Source organism: Hesperophylax consimilis, chromosome 2 (genome assembly GCF_061612785.1).
Source record: "Hesperophylax consimilis isolate HC1 chromosome 2, BYU_Hcon_1.0, whole genome shotgun sequence".
Classification (NCBI taxonomy): domain Eukaryota; kingdom Metazoa; phylum Arthropoda; class Insecta; order Trichoptera; family Limnephilidae; genus Hesperophylax; species Hesperophylax consimilis.
Genome location: NC_142837.1, coordinates 38169860 through 38191876, shown reverse-complemented (window position 1 = coordinate 38191876; position 22017 = coordinate 38169860). Strand labels below are relative to the sequence as shown.

At 34.3% G+C, this 22017-nt stretch overlaps 1 protein-coding gene across 1 annotated transcript in view; it reads right to left on the bottom strand.

The window, feature by feature from the left end:
* Positions 1–22017, bottom strand: part of LOC149425988 (arrestin domain-containing protein 3) — a 41771-nt gene that overhangs the window by 18504 nt on the left and 1250 nt on the right. Inside the window, exons 2-5 of the mRNA XM_089642699.1 lie at positions 18515–18670; positions 4786–4997; positions 3441–3623; positions 2280–2468 (exon numbers count right to left, since the gene is read on the bottom strand). Of these exons, the coding sequence (XP_089498825.1) occupies positions 2280–2468; positions 3441–3623; positions 4786–4997; positions 18515–18670 (740 nt within the window). The remainder of the gene's footprint in view (positions 1–2279; positions 2469–3440; positions 3624–4785; positions 4998–18514; positions 18671–22017) is intronic.

The window sequence follows — 22017 nt, the reverse complement described above, 5'->3', positions numbered from 1 at the left end:
AACACACTGAACCCCAGATTACTACCCACCCATCAAACCTATTTACTTCCCAGAACTCACTCTCCTTCCTTTCCTTCAAAATTCCCTCAACACAGCATTCACAAAGATGACATAGGCCCTGAGGGTTACGATTTTCCTCAGGGCCTACTGTGTGGATATGATATGTGTAAAAAATATAAGAAATAAACAAAAATCTCGCTAAACGTTGGCGGTGACCTATGGTAGGGGTGTTGGTTATCTAATGAATGGTTCCCGGGGCGGCGGTACACATAATTGTAATAGTTCTCGAGGGCTCTGATGTACAGACATTATGGCTACTGTTGATTGACGAACATATACTAAAACATCGTTGGTTGGAATCGTAGCTTGAAATGACTTTAGCCATGTTTAGTAATAAACAAATTAGAATAAATTTTTTAGCAATCATAATTTAAAATTTGAAAAATTTAATTCTCACCAATCTAATCGCCGCAATTTTAATAGGCACATATTATGGATATTACGCTTTGTTTCAACTTAATCATTACAAGAAACTTACGTCGGGAGAGATGGTAAAAGATACATTAAAATAAAATTTTATTCAATCAAAGTTCAAAATTTCTCTTATAAAATGACCCAGACAAACCTCACCCCATGAACCCGGGCACCCCTGCTAAGTCACGAAACGTAGTAAATGTTGTATCAAATTTACAATTTTTGTTTAATCAAGTTCAAAAGATTTTTTTATCATGGATTTGACGTTTGCGAAAGTTCCATTTCAATATAAATACTCGTGAGGCAGTCTATCCTCTGTAAGTATAAAGTCATTTTCATAGAATATGGATGTGCTAACAGGATCTAAAAAGTACGACAACGCGCACGAAATTGGCGGTTAAGTTACAACACATGCAAGCCGTCAAGTTTGTCAGAAATATATAGATCAACAAAATAAATCGTGTAAAATGTATATGCGACCGAAAAATGGGCGTGGCTTACAGCTAAATCTCGATGACACAAGTTGATCTATAGGGATTTACATATGTATGCCAGATTGGGTAATGGATCAACATATCCGGGGTGGATCAACAAATGCAAACGGATCAACATATACCTGGCGTACCGTCGCGCGAGATCAACATAGTACGAGAGGGGATAAATATATATATATATATATATATATATATATATATATACAGAAATAAAAAATCCACACTCCGTCACTGTCATTGGAATTGTTTCTCGTGTTCAACAGCTGTTATTAGCAAGTGTGTCAAAAACTGTCCTCGCTCTTTCGTACATACTAAATAATAATAGTTAAAAATGACACGAATGGTGCCGTGCCATTTCGTTGTGATTGTAAAAGCGCGCCAACGTAGGTACGTACGTACATTATTCAACGAAACTCGAACAAAATATTGCCAGACGAGTTTTCAAACTTTGACAAAGGATAAAACATTGGTGACATGTGGTGAAAAGATGAATAGTAAATTTTGTATTAAATAAAAATGTTACCGGACAGCAAAGGAATAGCTGGTTAAAATTTGTCGGGTGTATCGGCACTTACCCGACAAACTTTAGAACATTCCGGGAAAACATATATTTTAGGCATTGTAGATAATAAATTTTTCTCATGTGTAAGAGTTCGGATTCTTGGAATAATTTCAATGAGGGGTAAGTATATATTATGTATATATTTACCCTATTATTTAATTAATATTACTCCTCAAAATATTAACATGGAAACATATGAAACTGCTTACTGCGGTTTAAAGTCAATGAATCCACCTAGATCAATTCCGTTATCCCATATTTTTAGGTTAAAAACGTTTTTATTTTATTTTTCATGTGAAACCGCACAAAAGTCCCAACTTCTCCCAACCGTCTGGAGCCATTGAGACTATGACATCCCCAATTTGTTGTGAGGCTGGGGGTGGTGGTGAGGGGAAGGAGATGGGGTAGAGGAAAGTACCTGGCTATTCAGATCTGGTCACCAAACACGGTCAAAGCCATTTCAAGCAACATTTCAATTCTGAATGATGGTCTTACACCAGGGCGATACTGTATCTTCACTCTGAAACGTGCCGCAAATACACTATACATTATTTTAAATGAGTAATTTGTGAAATAACACAAATTAATTAAACAAAATTTACTTGTGTACAATGGGATTTGAACCTGCGACCTCTGACTTGCTAGTTGAGAGCCTTACCTCTAGACCACGGAGGTGGTCATAATATGTCAAAAATCATTTTAATGGTTATATAAGCCGTTTGATCTTAATAAATAAATAAAAAAATGACCTTTATTTCATAATCCAAATCAATAATTCCACAGTTGGTGAGGTTGGAGGGGGGCAGCGGGGGTATCTGCATGGTTTCTCTCCAGTTCTTGGAGGCGTTGGCTCCCACCTGTCCCAGCTTCAGCTCCGCAATCACAATCTTCTCCTCCTTGTTCTTCGCTGTTGGTAATTGAGAACGGAAGTTCACTATCTGAAAATTAATAAAATTTCATAGACTGGGGGACCAGGTATTTAAATAATAATAATAAGTGTTTTATTTTTAATATTTTGGAATAACTTAATGAGTAAAACCTTAAATTGTAATATTCAAAATGAAACAGAAAAATCAGAACTAGGACTTGAACCCAGGACACTCGCCTTGAATATGACCGAAGGAGATAGGGTCCCATTAGCTCAGTTGGTAGAGTGGTGCCCCAGCAATGCGAGGACCCTGGGTTCAAATTGCGACTGTACCTTTTTCTGATTTTTCTGTTTCAATTTTTTACTTATCAATCGCTAATATAACTAAATAACCATCACGCCGTTTCCCCGCAGGAGTAGGAAGAGAGGACAGACCGCAAAACAACTCGGTCTTGGCACACACTTCTTGCCTCATTCACATTCATACATACAGTACCTGATTCACTTGCTCGTGCCATGTCTTCCTCGGCGTCCCCAACTTCTTCTAAAATTCACATTTGCATCGTATATTCTCCTTACACTCCTTTCTTCGCTCATTCGCTCTTCATGCCCAAACCATCTAAGAGTCCCTTTCCTGATCTTACTCACTACGCTTTCATCAGCCTTGTACTCTTTGCCGATCTCCACATTTCTCACACGATCATACATGGTTTTACCACCCATTCGCCTCAGGGATCTCATTTCTACAACATTCAGTAATCGCTAATATTGTCTTCAATAATTAATAATTGTTTTATTATCTCATCAAAATGACAATTAAACACACCTTTGAAAAGTGATATAGAGTCAACAAAAACTAGGTTAAATAGTTACCTATACATGGGTAACTATTTAACCTAGTTTTTGTTTCATCACTTTTCATGACTTTATATCACTTTTTGTAGGTGTGTTGAACTGTCATTTTGATGAGATACCCGGTCACCGTGCGTAACAATTCAACCATGGTCTATTACAGAGGCCATTCAATACATAATAATATTACCTTTCTCATTTCGATAGTAATCTCATTGATAGAAACATTGCTGCCGTTTTCGCAGCTGATGTCTAGCGGGATGACCTGTCCAGAGCAATACCCCACCACGGGCAGGTTCACGTCTAGTATCAGAGGACCAGACTTGCACCAGCAACAGCAGAAGTTCTTCTCCAGGTGGATTTGTAGGGGCATCTGTAAACAAATTTATTGTTAATTATACAGGGTTTTCCAATAAGAGGCATTATTTTGATATTCAATCGTAAAAGATCAATGGTTTCGTTGCTTGTGTGGCACCTAGCACCGTCTTGTTGAAAGTAAACGTTGTCCAGATCAATACCATCCAATTCCGGCCATAAAAAATCATTAATCATCTCTCGATAGCGCAATCCATTCACCGTAACTGTTGCTCCAGCCTCATTTTCGATAAAGTAAGGTCCAATGACTCCGCCGGACCATAAACCGCACCTAATAGTCACACGTTGAGGATAGAGAGGCTTTTCAACAATAACTCTTGGGTTTTCCGAGCCCCAGATGCGACAATTTTGCTTGTTGACGAAGCCACCGAGGTGGAAATAGGCCTCATCACTCAAGATGATTTGCATTTGATTCACTCAAGTAAATTTTAATAATTTCAATGCGTTGTTGAAGCATGTATCGTTCCATTTTAATTAATGGCGTAGTTTTTACTTGTCAAATGTCAAAAAAAGACAGCTTCAAAAGTAACATCTACCGAAATAGCGGGCTATTCAAAATAACACTTCTTATAGGAAAACTCTGTATTAGGGCCAAAATTATTAATCCTTTTGGCTGATTTGTTCGTTTTTGGTCCCAAATAAATCGTTGTATCTTCCTTACTGTTGTAGTGAGAAATATGATCTAAACAGTGTTAGAAAGAGAAAATACCACGCTTTATATTCTAATCTCGAAGTTAACCACAGAAGAATTAAAATGTGCACCTCTATTAAATCAAAGGTAATGAAAACAATTTGAAAAAAATTTCGAGTCTTCGTAAGTTTTTAATTAATTATTTTTATATAAAACAACAAAAAAGGGAGGTAACAATAACGTTTGTAATTTTTGTTTCATCACTTTTATTGACTTTATAACACTTTTTATAGGTGTGTTGAATTGTCATTTTGATGAGTTATCTGGTCACCGCAAAAAACGTAAAGTGAGCCATTATAATTTTTTTATGTTTGCATTCAAAATTTTAATATTTAAAAAAAGTTTATTTCTAATAATAAAATATGAGAGTGTATTTCTCACTGTTCAAAAACAGTTTCTGCTAGTCCTATACAAGACCCCAAGTTAGTTATGGTTAGCGATTTTTCCAGTCAAAACTAAATTTACAAACCTTATATTCAGGATTAGAGTTCAAGTCCAAATGCGAGACAACTGTGAAAGCCATCTTGGTGTCCTGATCGAACTTCCACGGCCGGTCCAGGGTTGACTTGATAGTGTAGCGGACGAACCCATGTTCTCCCTCAAACGAGGAGGGCAGGGTGGGGGGGAGGGCACAGGTGAAGGGGTAGGTGTGTTTTCCCTGCGGCAGTTCCATTTCATTTCCTGAATTAAAAAAAATAATTATTATTATATCTATGCATTGTACAAGAGAGTCTAGTTAAAAATAGTGGGCCCTGGATTGAAATAGTTTTAAATGGCAACACCAAAATAATTTAACATAAAAATAATAGGAATTAATAAAATACTTCGTTTTTACCACTTTTATTGTTTATAACATTAGTAATACTATTAGAAAACGTAATTTACATACTTGCTATATAGACTACCAAAAGGCTTTCGATAGTGTCCCGCACTCGTGGCTGATCAAAATATTAAATATATATAAAATTAACCCCATTATTATTAACTTTTTGGAAAATATTATGTCCTTTTGGAATACCAATTTACTTATCAATTTAAAAGGTAAGAAAATAGTAATACCGGGCATTTCAATTAAAAGAGGAATTTTTCAAGGAGACTCATTGAGTCCTCTTTGGTTTTGCTTAGCATTGAATCCTCTATCTAAAATGTTAATTAAAAGCACGTTTGGAATAAAAGTTAAGGGTAATACAGGGGAGAGTAGTACAATTTCGCATTTATTATTTATGGATGACATAAAATTATTTTCGAATTCTGAACAAAATTTAGAGAAAATGATTGAGGTAGTTAAAAACTTTTCAGATGATATCAAAATGACTTTTGGTTTAGATAAATGTAGAACGATCCATATAGAGAAAGGCAAAATTGTAGATGGGGACGAGAGTATATTTAGAAATTTTCAAATTACTAGTATGAAAAGGGATGAGGTTTATAAATATTTAGGATACCCACAATCAAATAGATTAGACCATACTAGTATTAAAAATGATATTAGGATTAAATTTCAAACTAGGATCAGGAAAATTTTAAAATGCAATCTATCTGCTAAAAATTTAGTAAAAGCAATAAATACTTGGGCAATACCTCTATTAACGTACTCATTTGGCATAATTAAATGGTCTAATACAGATTTAGATAACTTAGAAAGATTAATTAGAACTACGCTAACAAAGTTTAATTGCCATCATCCAAATTCAGCTATAGAACGAGTTAATTTACCTAGAAATTTAGGAGGTAGAGGTACAGTCAAAATAACTTCTTTAAAACATAATCAGGTAGAAATGCTAAGAACTTTTTTCCATAGGAAAGCTCATAGCTCAGAAATGCACAAAATAATTTGCAAGGCAGATAGAAATATTACACCTTTAAATTTATACGATGAGAATGCCAACATTTTTATAAATCCCAACCAGGAATTATTAGATTCCTGGTCAAATAAAATTTTACACGCAAAACATTTCAATTATCTCAACCAAACATATGTTGACAAATTTTCGTCAAACAAATGGTTGAGTATTGGAGAGTTGAGCGCAGAAATAGAAGGATTTATGCTTGCCATTCAGGATAGAGTCATTAATACTAAAAATTATAGAAAGCATATAATCAAAGATACAAATCAAATTGATGATTTGTGTAGAAAATGTTTGGCTTTTCCGGAAACTATAGAACATATTATATCTGGATGTTCTATATTAGCACCGTCCGAGTATACATTTAGGCACAATCAAGTTTTAAAAATAATTCACCAAAATTTGGTAATTAAACATAACTTGATTGACTGCCGTAATATAGTACCATACTATGAATACGAACCAAATTCATTTTTAGAAAACGAATTTTATAAAATATATTATGATAAAACTATACTAACAGACCGAACGATTAGTCATAATAGACCTGATATAGTTTTACATGACAAAATTAAAAAAATAACTTATATCATTGATGTCGCTATTCCAAATTCCTGTAACATTCAAAAATCTGTTAATGAAATAATTAGAAAATACACAGATTTAGGAAACGAAATAAAAAGAATTTGGCATTCTCAGACTATAAAAATATTACCATTCGTTATTTCGGCTACTGGCATTATACCTAGCTCTCTAATTAAAAATTTAGGCGTATTAGATCTATCAAAAAATTTATATATAAAGATGCAAAAGTCGGTCATTTTGAATACATGTAGGATAACGAAAGATTTTTTAAATATTTATGTTGAGGGATCAGTAGGATTTATAGGCCCTGTTAGAAGTACTACCGAGCCGAACCCTCTGATATGAAAATATCTGGAGTCGGTGAATTTTTTTTTTCCCATTTGATCTCTGGTGAGTTGACGTGTTGTTGTTCTTGTATTGTTTTGTATTTATTTTACTTATATAATGCACTTGCATAGTGTTGATTGACTAGCTGATCATTTGTGGAAAAGTGAGTGGAAGGGTTTAGTTTTTCCTATGGGGAAGATTTAACCCGGACAACAAAATCGGAAGCATAAAAAAAAAAAAAAATTAAAATAATACTATTTTATTAATAATACTATTTTAGTATTATTAAAAACCCTGAAGAAGTGAGCGTTGCTCATGAAACATGTTGGTAATTATAAACAATAAAAGTGGTAAAAACGAAGTATTTTATTCATTTCAATTAAAATGGTGCCACAAAATATGTTTGCTGTGTTAGAAGAAATAAAAATAATATTTTTAATATCAAACGGTGTTGGGAAAATTGTACATCGTATTCATAACGGTGACTGGATAAATCATCACAATGATAATTCATCACATCTTTAAAAAGTTATATAAAGTCATGGAAAGTGATGAAACAAAAACTTTATTAACTGGGTTAAGTAGGTTAGGTTGTGTTAATTTTTTCATCGATTCTAATGACTTTATACGTATCACTTTTTAAAAGTGTGTTGAATTGTCACTGTGTTGAGTTATCATGGAACCATTCATAACAGTATGTATTTGTAAAAGTAAATAAATATGTTAGTCACAAATCTCTAGTTTTAAGACATAATTGTAAGTTTAATTATAGCAGTATTGTGTAAATACCCACTCGGTCATAAAAATATGCATGGTTCTAAGTCATTAGTTGTAAGACACTAGCTATGAGCAGTTATGTTATATCTCAGTTATAAGCCACTAGTTACAAATTGAAGTTATAAGTCTAAGGACGGGTTGTTTCGGAGTATTTGAACAATTCATCAAATTTCAACGTTCATTTTCAAGTTCTGTGAAAGATTTTTTCAAGTTTTGTATTTATTTCAGTTCTGTCAAGCAACTAGCCTATAATGATATAATAACAGAACTTGAATTGGACTTTCACAGATCCCAGAAATGAATGTTGAAATTTGATTAATTGTTCAAATACTCCGAAACAACCCGTCCTAAGTGAAGGGGAATAGGTTGAATTAAATTGTTAAGCACCCTTGATGTGATTTTCTCACGAAAACGGCATTGTAGAAATGATCCAATCATGATTATTAATAATTTTAATATTCCTTCTTGTCGTTATTTTAAAATTTTAACACTTAGCAAGATAATTGCATGGAAAAGATTTCTGTATTTTTAAAATGCAGGTCATATATCAAAGAAGTCATTCATTACAAATTAACCCTTGGAATGCCAGAAGTAAAATGCGTATTATCCGCCGTGTGCCGGTTGACACTATTTTGGTAAAAACTCACAAAACAACGCCAAAACCTGTCTCCTAGTCTATCTGTCCTGTACACTTATAAACACATATGTTCTTGTATAATACATTATTATATAGGTTTATTACATTTGTTCTACTTCCATTTTCATACTTGTTACTTAGTTCGGCTTTTAAATTTGTTTCTTAGTCCTGTTTTTTATATTTTAGTCTAAATTCACTAAATACTTAGTTGTATATTACTAATTCAACCATCTGTGAACATTTATAATTGGTCTGTTTCTTTTCCATCCTCCTTTGTACATTAAATTAATATTATGACTGTTTATGTTCCGTAACACGTTGAACGCCATGTAGGTCACCAGTGACCTCATAACGAAAATCGTCATTTTTCTCCCATAGCAGCATGACGGTCACCGGTGACCGCAGTTAATTTTCTCAATATTCATGGAAAATTTTGGTAAAAAAAAAAAAGGAATACGTTTTGATGGTCGCCGATGCCATCTGAGTATTTTTTTTTTTAATTTAAAATTTAATGTTTCTTCATTTCCACAATGGCGTTCAAAGTGTTAAAATAAATAAACAAATTAATGATGGTTTTGTAAATTGTACTGTCTTACCATATAATTCATTTATATATTTATAAAAATTGCATCCAATGTAGTTTCTTCCGGATAGCTACTTATATTCAGAGAAATGTGTTTTTTTTTCTCTCTAATATTATAAAAAAAAATAATATGTATAATGAAGACATTTGTAATTGTAAAGCGAATGTAAAGCGAACTCAATAATTTAAATACAATCTTGCCATCATCAGTACTGATATTAATTTATCAATTTCTAAACAGGAAGTTTGTCTTGCCGTCTTTATAGATATAGAAGGCGCCTTTGACAATGTTTCCATCCCAATCTTGAAAAAAAAACTTCTAGGCCTTGGCCTTCCCCCCATGTTTGTCCAATCTATTATTAATCTATTTCTAGATAGAAAAATGTTCATTGAACTTCCAGATATTTTTCCTCAAAGTAGGTCTATTTGGAAGGGTTTACCACAAGGCGATGTATTGTCCCCCTTACTGTATAATATATACACATATGATATGCATGTCGTTATTCCCCCACAAGTAAAAGTTATTGAGTTCGCAGATGACATAGCTTTCTTCTTATCATCCAAAATCATCCCTCTCGCCGTCAAATATCTTAACGAAGCCATGAATGCCCTTTGCACATGGCTCACGTTAAATGGTCTTGAACTTTCAATCCAAAAGACTCAGTGTGTCACCTTCTCAAACCGCCATAAAAACCCCCCCGTTCAAATTTTATTTAAAAATTCTCCAATCCCCAACGCTTCTGAAGTAAAATTTTTGGGAGTAACATTTGATAGGAAACTTAAATGCTCTTCCCATATTAATAATTTAGTTACTAAATGCGAAAAAAATTTAAATATCATCAGATCATTATCTGGCGTTTGGTGGGGTGCTCACCCTACTTGCATTAAGTTGCTTTACAACGCACTTATTCGAAGCCATCTTGACTATGCCTGCCCACTTTTTAGTACTGCCTCAAAAAATGTACTTGATAAATTAGACAAAATTCAATCTAAATCTTTGCGAATTATAACTGGAGCGATGCAATCGTCACCCATCAATTCCCTTCAAGTAGAATGTTCTGATCCTCCTCTTTATTTAAGGCGTCAACTATTTGCTGACAAATTTGTTCTTAAATGTTTAAATTCTAAATGTCATCAGGTTATCCCCAGCGTCTCGTTGTTCATTGACTCAAACCATTCATCTACAATCAGAGCTTCAACTAAACCTCTTCCTGACATCTGTAAAAATTTTAAGTCTCTCTCAGAGCTTCACATCATCCAAAATGATCTACTACCCTTATACAAATTAAAATATAGTCACGTCACACTATCCCCAACAATAATAGAAGGGATCGGAATCCTTAAAAGTCATTCCAATCTCCCGCCCCGAACTGTCAATAATATGTTCAATGACATTATTTCATCTAAATGGCCCAACTTTTCTCTTTTATTTACTGATGGATCCAAATCTCCCGACTCTCCTAACTGTGGTATAGGTATTAACGTTTACCACAATAATTCTAATGACAGAATATTTCATTCAATTTCAAATCAATTTTCAATATTTTCAGCCGAGTGCATTGCTATAATAGAATCTCTCAAATATATAATCAAAAATAATTTTGAACATTCCCTCGTTCTCTCTGACTCTCTTAGTTCCCTCCAAAAACTTAAATCCAGTCCTCTTCTTCATCCTGATGATCACTTTGTATGCCTTATTCGAGAGATGATAGCCTCCATTCAAAGCTATGGTAAAACTGTAACTCTGATTTGGATTCCTGGACATGTTGGTATCATGGGTAATGATATTGCGGATGCCTTGGCAAAACAAGGAGCGTCCAACCCTGTTGTTACCCTCGTAAACCACATTCCCCTATCTGACATTTTTTCCATCATCAAAGATAGATCCCGCAATGTTTGGTCGGAGTATTGGCACATTGCTAGTCAATCCAAGGGAGCCTGCTATGCCTCAATACAAAGGACTATTCCATCAAAACCGTGGTTTCAGCAATTCCCTCATTTTTCCAAAAAAGAAATTTCTTCACTCATTCGAATGAGAATCGGACATTGTTCCGTTCCTTCCCATCTTTTTAAAATTCACGTTGTTGACTCCCCAGATTGTACATTCTGTGGTCTAGAAGTGGGAACTTTAGATCACATATTTTTTGGTTGTCCCTCTCTAAACAAATATCCTCTATTCTATCAAGCCTTATCTAAAATTGCCTCCCCTCCATTCAACATCTCATCTCTTCTAAGTCTGAACTCGACTCCAATTTTCATTATAATTTTGAAATTTGCCTATTTAAATAAAATTAATATTTAAATTCACCTTTCATTTCTCAATAATTTTAAATGATGGCCAAGAACACCCTTGAAGGGTGAAAGCCAGAAATAATGTTAAAAAAAAAAAAAAATGAAGACATACAAAATTGATATTTATTAGATTTTCCAGCTAAATAAGGAGCTCTTCACAATAAAAATAAGTCGTATAATAATTCCTATAAATAAATACAGTAATATTAATTTGAAAATCTTAGTAATGAAAATAAAACAAATGAAACATAAATATTATATTTGCAAGTGACGAAACGACAAGCTACAGTTGCCAAGCGAATGAAATATAATTTAGTATGCTCGTGGCATTTTTAAAGTTCAAAATAGCAGTGGGGTACTAACATATCCATGGTGGATTTCTTGCCACACTATCGGCCAATAAAAAAATATGGAAGAAACATGCACTTTAAAAAAAACAACTTTGCGTTATGTTGTTTTCCTCTAAATGACAAACTGACATTCGGGAATTAAGCATAACCTCACATTTTAATGTGCTAAAATTTGTTCCAAAATCGGTATTACTCGGCATTGCAGTTATATTAATAATTTTTTTTTAGTTTCATTATATAAAATTATTGGACTCTCTTTGGGGACTGTCTGTGCATTCCAAAAAAATCAACACTAAAACAAAATAATAATATTTGACAATGTTCAGTGTGAGTCAATTATGTTATGCATAGAATGAATGTATTCACAGCACAGTTTGGAGACGCATTCATTAGCCCAAGGCCGCATTTGGAAAGGATATTGTGTCAAAGATTTCTCTTTTTAACAAGCTGCATAGTAATAATATTGTTGACGCAAAAGGGCAGTTGTACAATATTGTAGGTACATAATATTTTTGTAGTTTGGAGTCATGAACAAATTTGGTTTGTAGTTTGGAGTCATGAACAAATTTGGTTTGTAGTTTGAAGTCATGAACAAATTTGGTTTGTAGTTTAGAGTCATGAACAAATTCGGTTTGTAGTTTGTAGTCATGAACAAATTTGGGTTGTAGTTTGGAGTCATGAATAAATTTAGTTTGTAGTTTTTCACAGAAAGCACACAAAAATGCATTTGTGAAGTAAAATGTTATCAGAATTTATGCATATTTTGTTTCCTGCAGTTCAATGACAACTCAACACAGTGGCAAATCAACCTAACCCTAGCGTAATCTAGTTTTTTTCATCACTTTTCATGACTTTACATCGCTTTTCAAAAGTGTTTATTTGTCACTGCATTGAGTTGTCCGGTTAGTTTCCGGCAAGTGTAGGCAGAGAGGACGGACCACCAAACGACTCGTACGGCGCACACTCCTTGCCTCATTCACATTCATACTCTTCTTACAAATTTTTTTAAAATAATGCAATTCTGTTTCTATGTGGAAATGAATATTTCAGAAGAAAAAAATTCATAACAAAATGCGTTACAAAATATTTTTTTTAAACTTCACTTTCATACTAACAACACTCCAAGTGTTTTTCTTAAAAACCAATTTAAGCAAAAAATTCTTAGCTCGTAGTGTGATACATACAATTTTTTTTTTTAGAACTCCATAAAAATCACACAAGATTCCCATCTGGAGCCAGTACGACTATGGCATACCCTATAAATTGGGGCGTGTTGTGAGGCTAAAGGTAGTGGGTAGAGGTAGGAGGATGACCATTCAGATCTGGTCATCAAACATGGCAAACAAGCGACGTATCGATTCTGAATATTGATCTTTCATCATGGTGATACTGAAAGTATCGACCACTTGGGATGTGCCGCAAATGTATACTATATATTATTTTAAATGAATAAATTGTGAATTGACACTAATTAATCAGATAAAATTTTATATTATAGAAACAAAACAGTATATTGGTAAGATGAAACATTATACACGGTTCTGTGATAACTCAACACAGTGACAATTTAACACACTTTCAAAAAGTGATATAAAGTCATTAGAAACGATGAAAAAAAATATTTTTTTAACCTAACCTAACCTACATAGCCCAGTTAATAAAGTTTTTGTTTCATCACTTTCCATGACTTTTTATAACGTTTTAAAGATGTGATGATTTATCCGGTTACCATTATACACATAGGTACTATTAAATATTATTTCATAATGGCTGTCTGTGATATGTTTCCTTGTAATGTCTTATTAGTGGTAGGTACATTAATTACTGGGTGACGCGTGTATAAGTGTGTGTGTACATGCCAGCATGTTTGTAGTGTGAGTTGTGTAATAAGTGGTGATCCATAGAATTGAAGCGATATATATATACATGTGATTATATTATTGACATGATGTTCCTTTTAAATGTAGTCAGTGTATCTGGAAACATATCCATGTTAGAGTTTTGTCAGATTTTATTGAAGGTATAAAGAGCAAGGTTGATTGAATTGTATTGTATTTGTTTTGTAATTGGGCATGTAGAATAGTGGTGTATGGCGGGTACATTATGCAGGTATATTAAAATTCTAGGTAGAAATGTTAATTCAGCTGCTGTTAAATTTTGTTGCAGAGATTGAAATGTACTGTTTTCAGAGAACATGTGCGCTTCACTTTTTACGACCGTGTTTGCGCACACTTGTGAGCTCTAGTACTGTCCACGCTGGATCTTTTTGCGATGGAATTAAATAACCCTTAACTATTAATTACCGACTAACCCTTATGCTTCAAAAAATGTATAAAGGAATAAATCATGTTTAAAATAGGTACATTTTATTTTACTGATTATTGATAATATTTCAATAAAAAAAAATATATATATTATTTTGATAATAAAAATTACAGTAGGTAGGTACTAAATAAGTCAAAACATTCCTGTGAGAATGGTTCTGTTCTCGTCCGCCATGTGCTGTCGGTAATTACTCTGGTACACCTTTACCGCCGAAGATTCTCTATCCTTATCTATAGGCAGGCATTTGGAATTTGACATTTCTTTACTGTCGATAGTTTTTTTAAGACATTTTAAACGGTGTTTGTTTGGCGTTCCTCGGTTAATTATTTTAATGCGAATCATTTATTTGTAGACAATTGTATTTCTCTTATTTGCATGTAATAAGAGAATGTCTAATCTCGTTGAATTTAATTAATCTCGTCGAATTTAATTAATCTCGTCGAATTTAATGTTTCAAAGACCCAATCCTGTCTGATTACGTCTAAAAGGGATCTAAATGATAACCTAGTCTCCTTCAACGGAAGCAATCTTCCGAACAGGCCTTCCATTGATATGCTTGGTGTAACTTAGTAACTGTTTTTGACCGGTCAGTGGTTGAGTGGGCATAGCGCTTGGGTCTCACCCGAGCGTCGCGTGTTCGATTCCTCGGTTGGCTAAGTCCTCCATCACAACACAAGCAACATTTTCGGCTTTCTGTGGTGGTAGTAGGAGATTTTCAAACATTGTTGGGTTATTCGTAACCTGGGAATGTTTGTCTTTCTTTAAAAATAAAAAAAAATAAAAAAAATAAAAAAAATAAAATAAAAAAATCTTCCGAACAGGCCTTCCATTGATATGCTTGGTATAACTATAAGTGACCAGCTCAGGTACGGGGGCTCCATCGAAGCCAGAGTAAAGCTGGCCTCTCAGAAGCTGGGCGTACTGTACAGGGCCAGCAGATACTTTAATAGTACACAACTGCTGACCCTGTACAAATCGCAAGTGCGCCCTACTGTCGAATTCGGCAGCCATCTCTGGTCCGGAGCCCCTAAATACCTGAAAAAAACCCTCGACTCTGTGCAAAAACGGGCGGTCCGTTTGATAGATTACCCAATCTTAACAAACGGACTGCAATCTTTAGAGCACAGGCGTCAGGTAGGTATGCTGTCCTTGTTCTATCGGTATTACAATGGAAGATGCTCTGAGGAACTAGCGTGATTGATCCCTTCGGCACCGGTGCGTAGTCGGGATACACGCCAAACGCGCGCCCAACATTTGCACACGGTTGACATTTGTCACATGAGAACGGGTCGCTTCTACGATTCGTTCTTAAGTTCAACAGCTCGGCTGTGGAACGAACTGCCGGCCTCTGTGTTTCCTCCCTCCTACAACATGGGACTCTTCAAGACCCATGTTCACTCCTTCCTCTCCACAAAAAGACCCTCCACACAGCATCCCCAAAGATGACATAGGCCCTGAGGGAAATTATTTTCTTCAGGGCCTCCTGTGTGGAGTTAATGTAAAAAAAAAAAAAGTCAGACATTTTTATATTTAAGAGTAACTTGCTCAAAAGCATGCCAGTAGCGGCGTACAGCTTGCCAGTGGCATGTATATTGTGTCAAAAAAAAGCAAACAACAGCGCACACATATGTTCTCTCTGTTAGCTACTAGCAGAACGCGTTCAGACTTGCTGTGCGTCCCCCAATACTCCCCCCACGTCACACTGCATGCCACACACACGAAAAATCAAACGCCGTGCGATTGAATGGAATGCGAATTACTAGCATGTTGTATGTTGACAAAATTGTTGTTTTATTTTATTTTATTAAATTATTAAGTTTTGGAATATCGAAAAAAGTTATTTTTCTTTTTTACTTCTACCATCGTGTAGAATCAACTGCCGAAATTAGCGCACTTTATCCCCAGACACCCTGTATATGGTCACCGTGGCTTGTGACTTTGGAGTGTGATACTATGTTTGAAAAATTCGACAATAATGATGTTGTTTAGTCCAAAACGTTTTTCAATTATTTTTCGAAAATTCGATTTTATGTATGAAGATTTTCAAGAAATTTCAGTTTGGCCGTGCGCCACACCGATTTCATGAAAATCTCTAGTACGCCTAAAAGTCACGAGCCGCCACTGATGGTCACCAGCACTTAAACTGGGCAAAACCCAACCAAAAGCTGCCCACGGGGCCTAGCAGCAAAAAAACATTATTATAACCCTAATTAAAAGCTAATGAAAACTACTGACATCTTATGCATTGAAAATGCCTAGTAGCTGACGTGTTTTGCAGTCTTATGACCCGTCCTTTCATCGCCAGCCAGATCCTCGCTGTGGAGAGCGGCTCCTGGCAATCCACCACCTCATCGGCTTGCCTGACGGGCCTGTTGCCATCTGGGTCTTCGAATCACCTGGCTTTGCTAGATTAGAACATTGCATTTGAATGATCCTCCGGTAAGCAGTATTATTGTAACTATTGGTATTACTCCCCATGAGGGAGGAATTTGTATATTTTTATTACTTCAATATACATATAACTTGCTAAATGTCACCCTGTGTTCTTATTGGACTTTAATCACACTCTAAGAAACATGATACAACAGGTGCCCTCATCCTGATGTTGAATCTCATGCTCTGCTACTGAAATCCAATCCTTTTCAGGATTTGTAGCGCCCTTCTTTAATTAATTAAATTTAACTAACTAAGCCTTCAGTCTAGTTAAGCTGTTTGGGGCCTTTGAGACATGGTTCGATACATGTCTCAACTAACTTCTATCAACCTAACCTACCCACTTATCATACTGTCAATATTTTACTGGAGTCAGACGTATTATTAATATTCTAGGGTATTTGGTGACACATACCGACAGTTGCAGTTTGGTGGAATCAAAAACAAGTCACAACTTTTAATGTTGATGAATATGACCTTGTCGGTAAATTTTCATGTAATTTACGAATTACTCAAAGTAACTGTATATTACTATTACTCAGTTTGTGGTCAATAAAATTCAATTCTTACTCAAACCGGGACAACACATTAAATTCCGATTATTTCGTTTTCACTCCACATAACGAACTATGGCAGTACAGTTAAGTATGTCAAATCTCTAAATAGTATAAAATAAAGTCGCCATCCACGTCTGTCTGTTTGGGTGACCGGGTATCTCATCAAAATGACTGTTCAACACACCTACAAAAAGTGATATAAAGTCATGAAAAGTGATGAAACAAAAACTAGGTTAAATAGGTAACATAGGTAACTATTTATCCTAGTTTTTGTTTCACCACTTTTAATTATTATATCACTTTTTAAAGGTGTGTTTAATTGTCATTTTGATAAAATATCATGGAACCGTCTGTTTGTGCGCTTAGTTCTTCTAAACTACGCAACTGATTTTGATAGGGTTTTCACAATCATTTAGAGAATTTCTTCCGGAAGGTTTATATATATATAGAAAGTAGAGAAAAGTCAATGTTTTGTAATCAAGTCCTAAAAGCATTATTTTCGGGCATTTACATTGCTAATGTTGGCTAAACCTTATGAGATACATCAAAATAATGTAATACGGAATTGTATATTGTTATGAAAAGCACTTTCTCAAAATTAAAACATTCGACCCTGCAATATTTTTTGAAATCAAGTACTTTGTATATTTAAATATTTTCATATGGTTACCCCATGGGGGCGTTAACCATTATGTGGGAGGCGGGCGAGGCCTCCAGCTCCGAGAAGTGCGGGCGAGGAAAGCTCTCTTGGTTCCTAGCTTTCGTCAGCACAGGTTGTTTCGCTTCTCCGCTTGGAATTCGAGATTTGCTTTGCAAAACAGTGTTTTGAAAGAGTTTGCCACCAAAAATTAAGTACTAGTATATTTCGAGCCAGTATTTGCCGCTGCTCCCACCCTGGACGTCTAAAAAATCAACGCCCTGCGGAATCGTTCCAGTTTTATTCTGTTTATTTCTGTCTCTGCTCTCTTCCAATAAATTTAACATCATTTTCCATTCTTTTAACCCTCCACAAAGAGATTTAAGCTTTTCCTACGCTTATTTTGTATTTAGGCATATGGAAGCAGCGACCAATGGAAAAAAAATTGTACAGCGATCTTGAAGTGCTTTACAAATCATCCAAATATTATTATTATTCTTTTAAACTCCCAGCATCATTTCTACGTGTGCGCTTACAGTTGTGTGGCATTCCATCCTCTCTGCCTACCCTCACAGTACCAAATATTATTATCATTATTGTTTTAAGCTCCCAGCATCATTTATACATATGCACTTAGAATTTTGTGGCAGTCCATCCTATCTGCCTACCCCGCAGAAACCGCGTGATGTCTACTTAGTTAAAATAAACTGTTAGTTTTACATAACAATTAAAGATTGCTAAAACCATGAAATACACATAAAAATATGGCGAGAAACCTTTTACCTTAAACCTTTTAGTTCAGAAGCTCACCGACCCACAATATAATCTGATAATAATGAATGACTCACCGCTTTTGCTGCCCACCAGATAGTAGGAGATGGTGAAGTACTCTTCTTCTCCGGAGTAGGTGATGGTGGTGTTGGAAGCCTTACCCTGTGCATCCTTCCGCATGCCCGTCTCTCCCCACGAGGTCGCCGCCTCGCCTTTGAACTTGATGCAGATACCTTCAACACAAATTACTAAATTAGAAACTTATTCATTTGAGATCAGCTTATACACTAGAACCTCCGATACATTTTGCAATGTATCTCTCTTAATTTCTTGGGTGCCGCCGTCTCCATATTTATCAATTAAAAAAAAATTCAATGTCCTATTCTGGGGAAACTACTTATGGTAAAGTATATACTATTTTGACAAATATATTAACACATTATCTGGTAATAAAAAAGTTATTACATATTTAGCGTATTATTATGTGTGGCCGGCCGCGTTACACTGGTATGGTATAGTAAGACAACCAATCCTAGTGAAATATGAAAATATTAATGGGTAATATTTAATCTGAAGTAACATTAAGGGCGGCTTGCACCATAAGTTAAATTTGATTTAAATATAATTTTAAACACATTATTTGATTTAAGTCGACTTGGCGTCTTGCACCACAAAATTTAATTCGTTAAATGCGTTTAAAGAACTGTCAAAGTTAAATACCCAAAAGCGGCTGTTTAACTGAGTTAAACGTGTTTAGCCCTACTCGTAAAGCAGTACTGTCAAAAATATTTAGGTTATCTCTTCGATTTCTGATTGTGTTTAAAATCTATCTCATTTTAATTTGTATTCACAATGAACATTTGGGATTTGTATTCTGACGATCATGAAGAAATTATGTTATTGAAATTATAAATAACTTAAATAAATTATAATATAGTCAGAAAAGTAAACAAGAGAACAAATTTATTTGAAACACTCAGTGCCAAGAAGTTTCAAAGAATATTTCGTCTCAGTAAAGAAATGACATCATTATTAGTGCAAGAAATTGAACCTCAGTTAAAATTCAACACCAATAAAACATCAGCGAGGTGCTCGTCACTTGGAGCTAACACTCCTTATCGAGGAGTACTTTGCAAGGTTGTAAACTTCTAATCATACCTACAGCATTCTTATAATACTTTAAAACAATATAATATGTAAAAGAAATAAAAAAAAAAACAAAATTACTCGGATAATTGTTTTATTTTTAATTCCAACAACAGAAGCTCTTTTTGTATTATTTCATCATTATGTCTATTTGCTTTAACTTTTTCTTCATAAAATAAATGAACACACTATTAAACCACACACACAATCACAAAATATTTTGACACTTCAAGTAAAATGAAACATCGTAGCTGTTTTATTTACGCGTAAATGGCGGTAAACACGCGGTAACTGTTTTACCGACGCGTTAAACGCGTTTAACTAAAATTGCCACCGAACTGCGTGGTGCAGGACGCAACTAAACGCATTTAAGTTAAATGTATTTAGGGTCTTAAATACGTTTAGTTAAATACAATTTAAGATAAAATTTGCGATAGTTGGTGCAAGTCGCCCTAAGGCTTGTACAATTCATATATGGGTAATGTTTAAACTGAAGTAACATTAAGGCTTGTACAATTCATATATGGGTAATGTTTAAACTGAAGTAACTTAGGCTTGTACAATTCATATGTGGGTAATATTTAAACTGAAGTAACATTAAGACTTGTACAATTCATATATGGGTAATGTTTAAACTGAAGTAACATTAAGGCTTGTACAATTCATATATGGGTAATGTTTAAACTGAAGTAACTTAGGCTTGTACAATTCATATGTGGGTAATATTTAAACTGAAGTAACATTAAGACTTGTACAATTCATATATGGGTAATGTTTAAACTGAAGTAACATTAAGGCTTGTACAATTCATATATGGGTAATGTTTAAACTGAAGTAACTTAGGCTTGTACAATTCATATGTGGGTAATATTTAAACTGAAGTAACATTAAGACTTGTACAATTCATATATGGGTAATGTTTAAACTGAAGTAACATTAAGGCTTGTACAATTCATATATGGGTAATGTTTAAACTGAAGTAACTTAGGCTTGTACAATTCATATGTGGGTAATATTTAAACTGAAGTAACATTAAGACTTGTACAATTCATATATGGGTAATGTTTAAACTGAAGTAACATTAAGGCTTGTACAATTCATATATGGGTAATGTTTAAACTGAAGTAACTTAGGCTTGTACAATTCATATGTGGGTAATATTTAAACTGAAGTAACATTAAGACTTGTACAATTCATATATGGGTAATGTTTAAACTGAAGTAACATTAAGGCTTGTACAATTCATATATGGGTAATGTTTAAACTGAAGTAACTTAGGCTTGTACAATTCATATGTGGGTAATATTTAAACTGAAGTAACATTAAGACTTGTACAATTCATATATGGGTAATGTTTAAACTGAAGTAACATTAAGGCTTGTACAATTCATATATGGGTAATGTTTAAACTGAAGTAACTTAGGCTTGTACAATTCATATGTGGGTAATATTTAAACTGAAGTAACATTAAGACTTGTACAATTCATATATGGGTAATGTTTAAACTGAAGTAACATTAAGGCTTGTACAATTCATATATGGGTAATGTTTAAACTGAAGTAACTTAGGCTTGTACAATTCATATGTGGGTAATATTTAAACTGAAGTAACATTAAGACTTGTACAATTCATATATGGGTAATGTTTAAACTGAAGTAACATTAAGGCTTGTACAATTCATATATGGGTAATGTTTAAACTGAAGTAACATTAAGGCTTGTACAATTAGTATATGTGTAATGTTTAAACTGAAGTAACATTAAGGCTTGTACAATTAATAAATGGGTAATATTTAAATTGAAGATATACTATATTTTGAACGTTGGATACCAGTATCTTTCCCCCTTTTATTATCTTCTTCTTCAATGATATATTACATTGATTGGTACCTTTAAATTAAGTTTAAAAAAAAGTTGTTCCTGAATATTCATTTAGGGGGTATTTCACTATCTCTGATTATGTTCTGACCAAGCACTTATCCGCGGATTAGTCATTTTTTCGTTTTCACTATATCTGAATAACGCTAACGCTCGGGTTAAAGTTAGATTTGACTAATCAGTGCTCGAACTTCACGTTAGGCGCTATTCCTCGAATCAAAGATGGCGTCAAAACATTCCGAGTTTAACAGCTGAGAAGTGAGTCGAATTTTGTAGAATGAATTTGAATGCTTGTATGATCCATCCTGAATTATTTGATTGTGTTCAAAATAAGAAACAATGTATTAATTCGACACGAATCTATCTAAAATGACCTGATAATCAACATAACATAACCAAAAAAATGCACACTTCGCGGTGTGCGGACTGTGACGCATGACAGCCGTGGCAGTAGATGGAGTAACTGCAAACATTTTGCGATGTTGCCAGACTATTTCGAGTGTTATCTATCCGGAAGTTCGAAACAATGGTGAAACGGTCGCCGTTGAATAACGAAG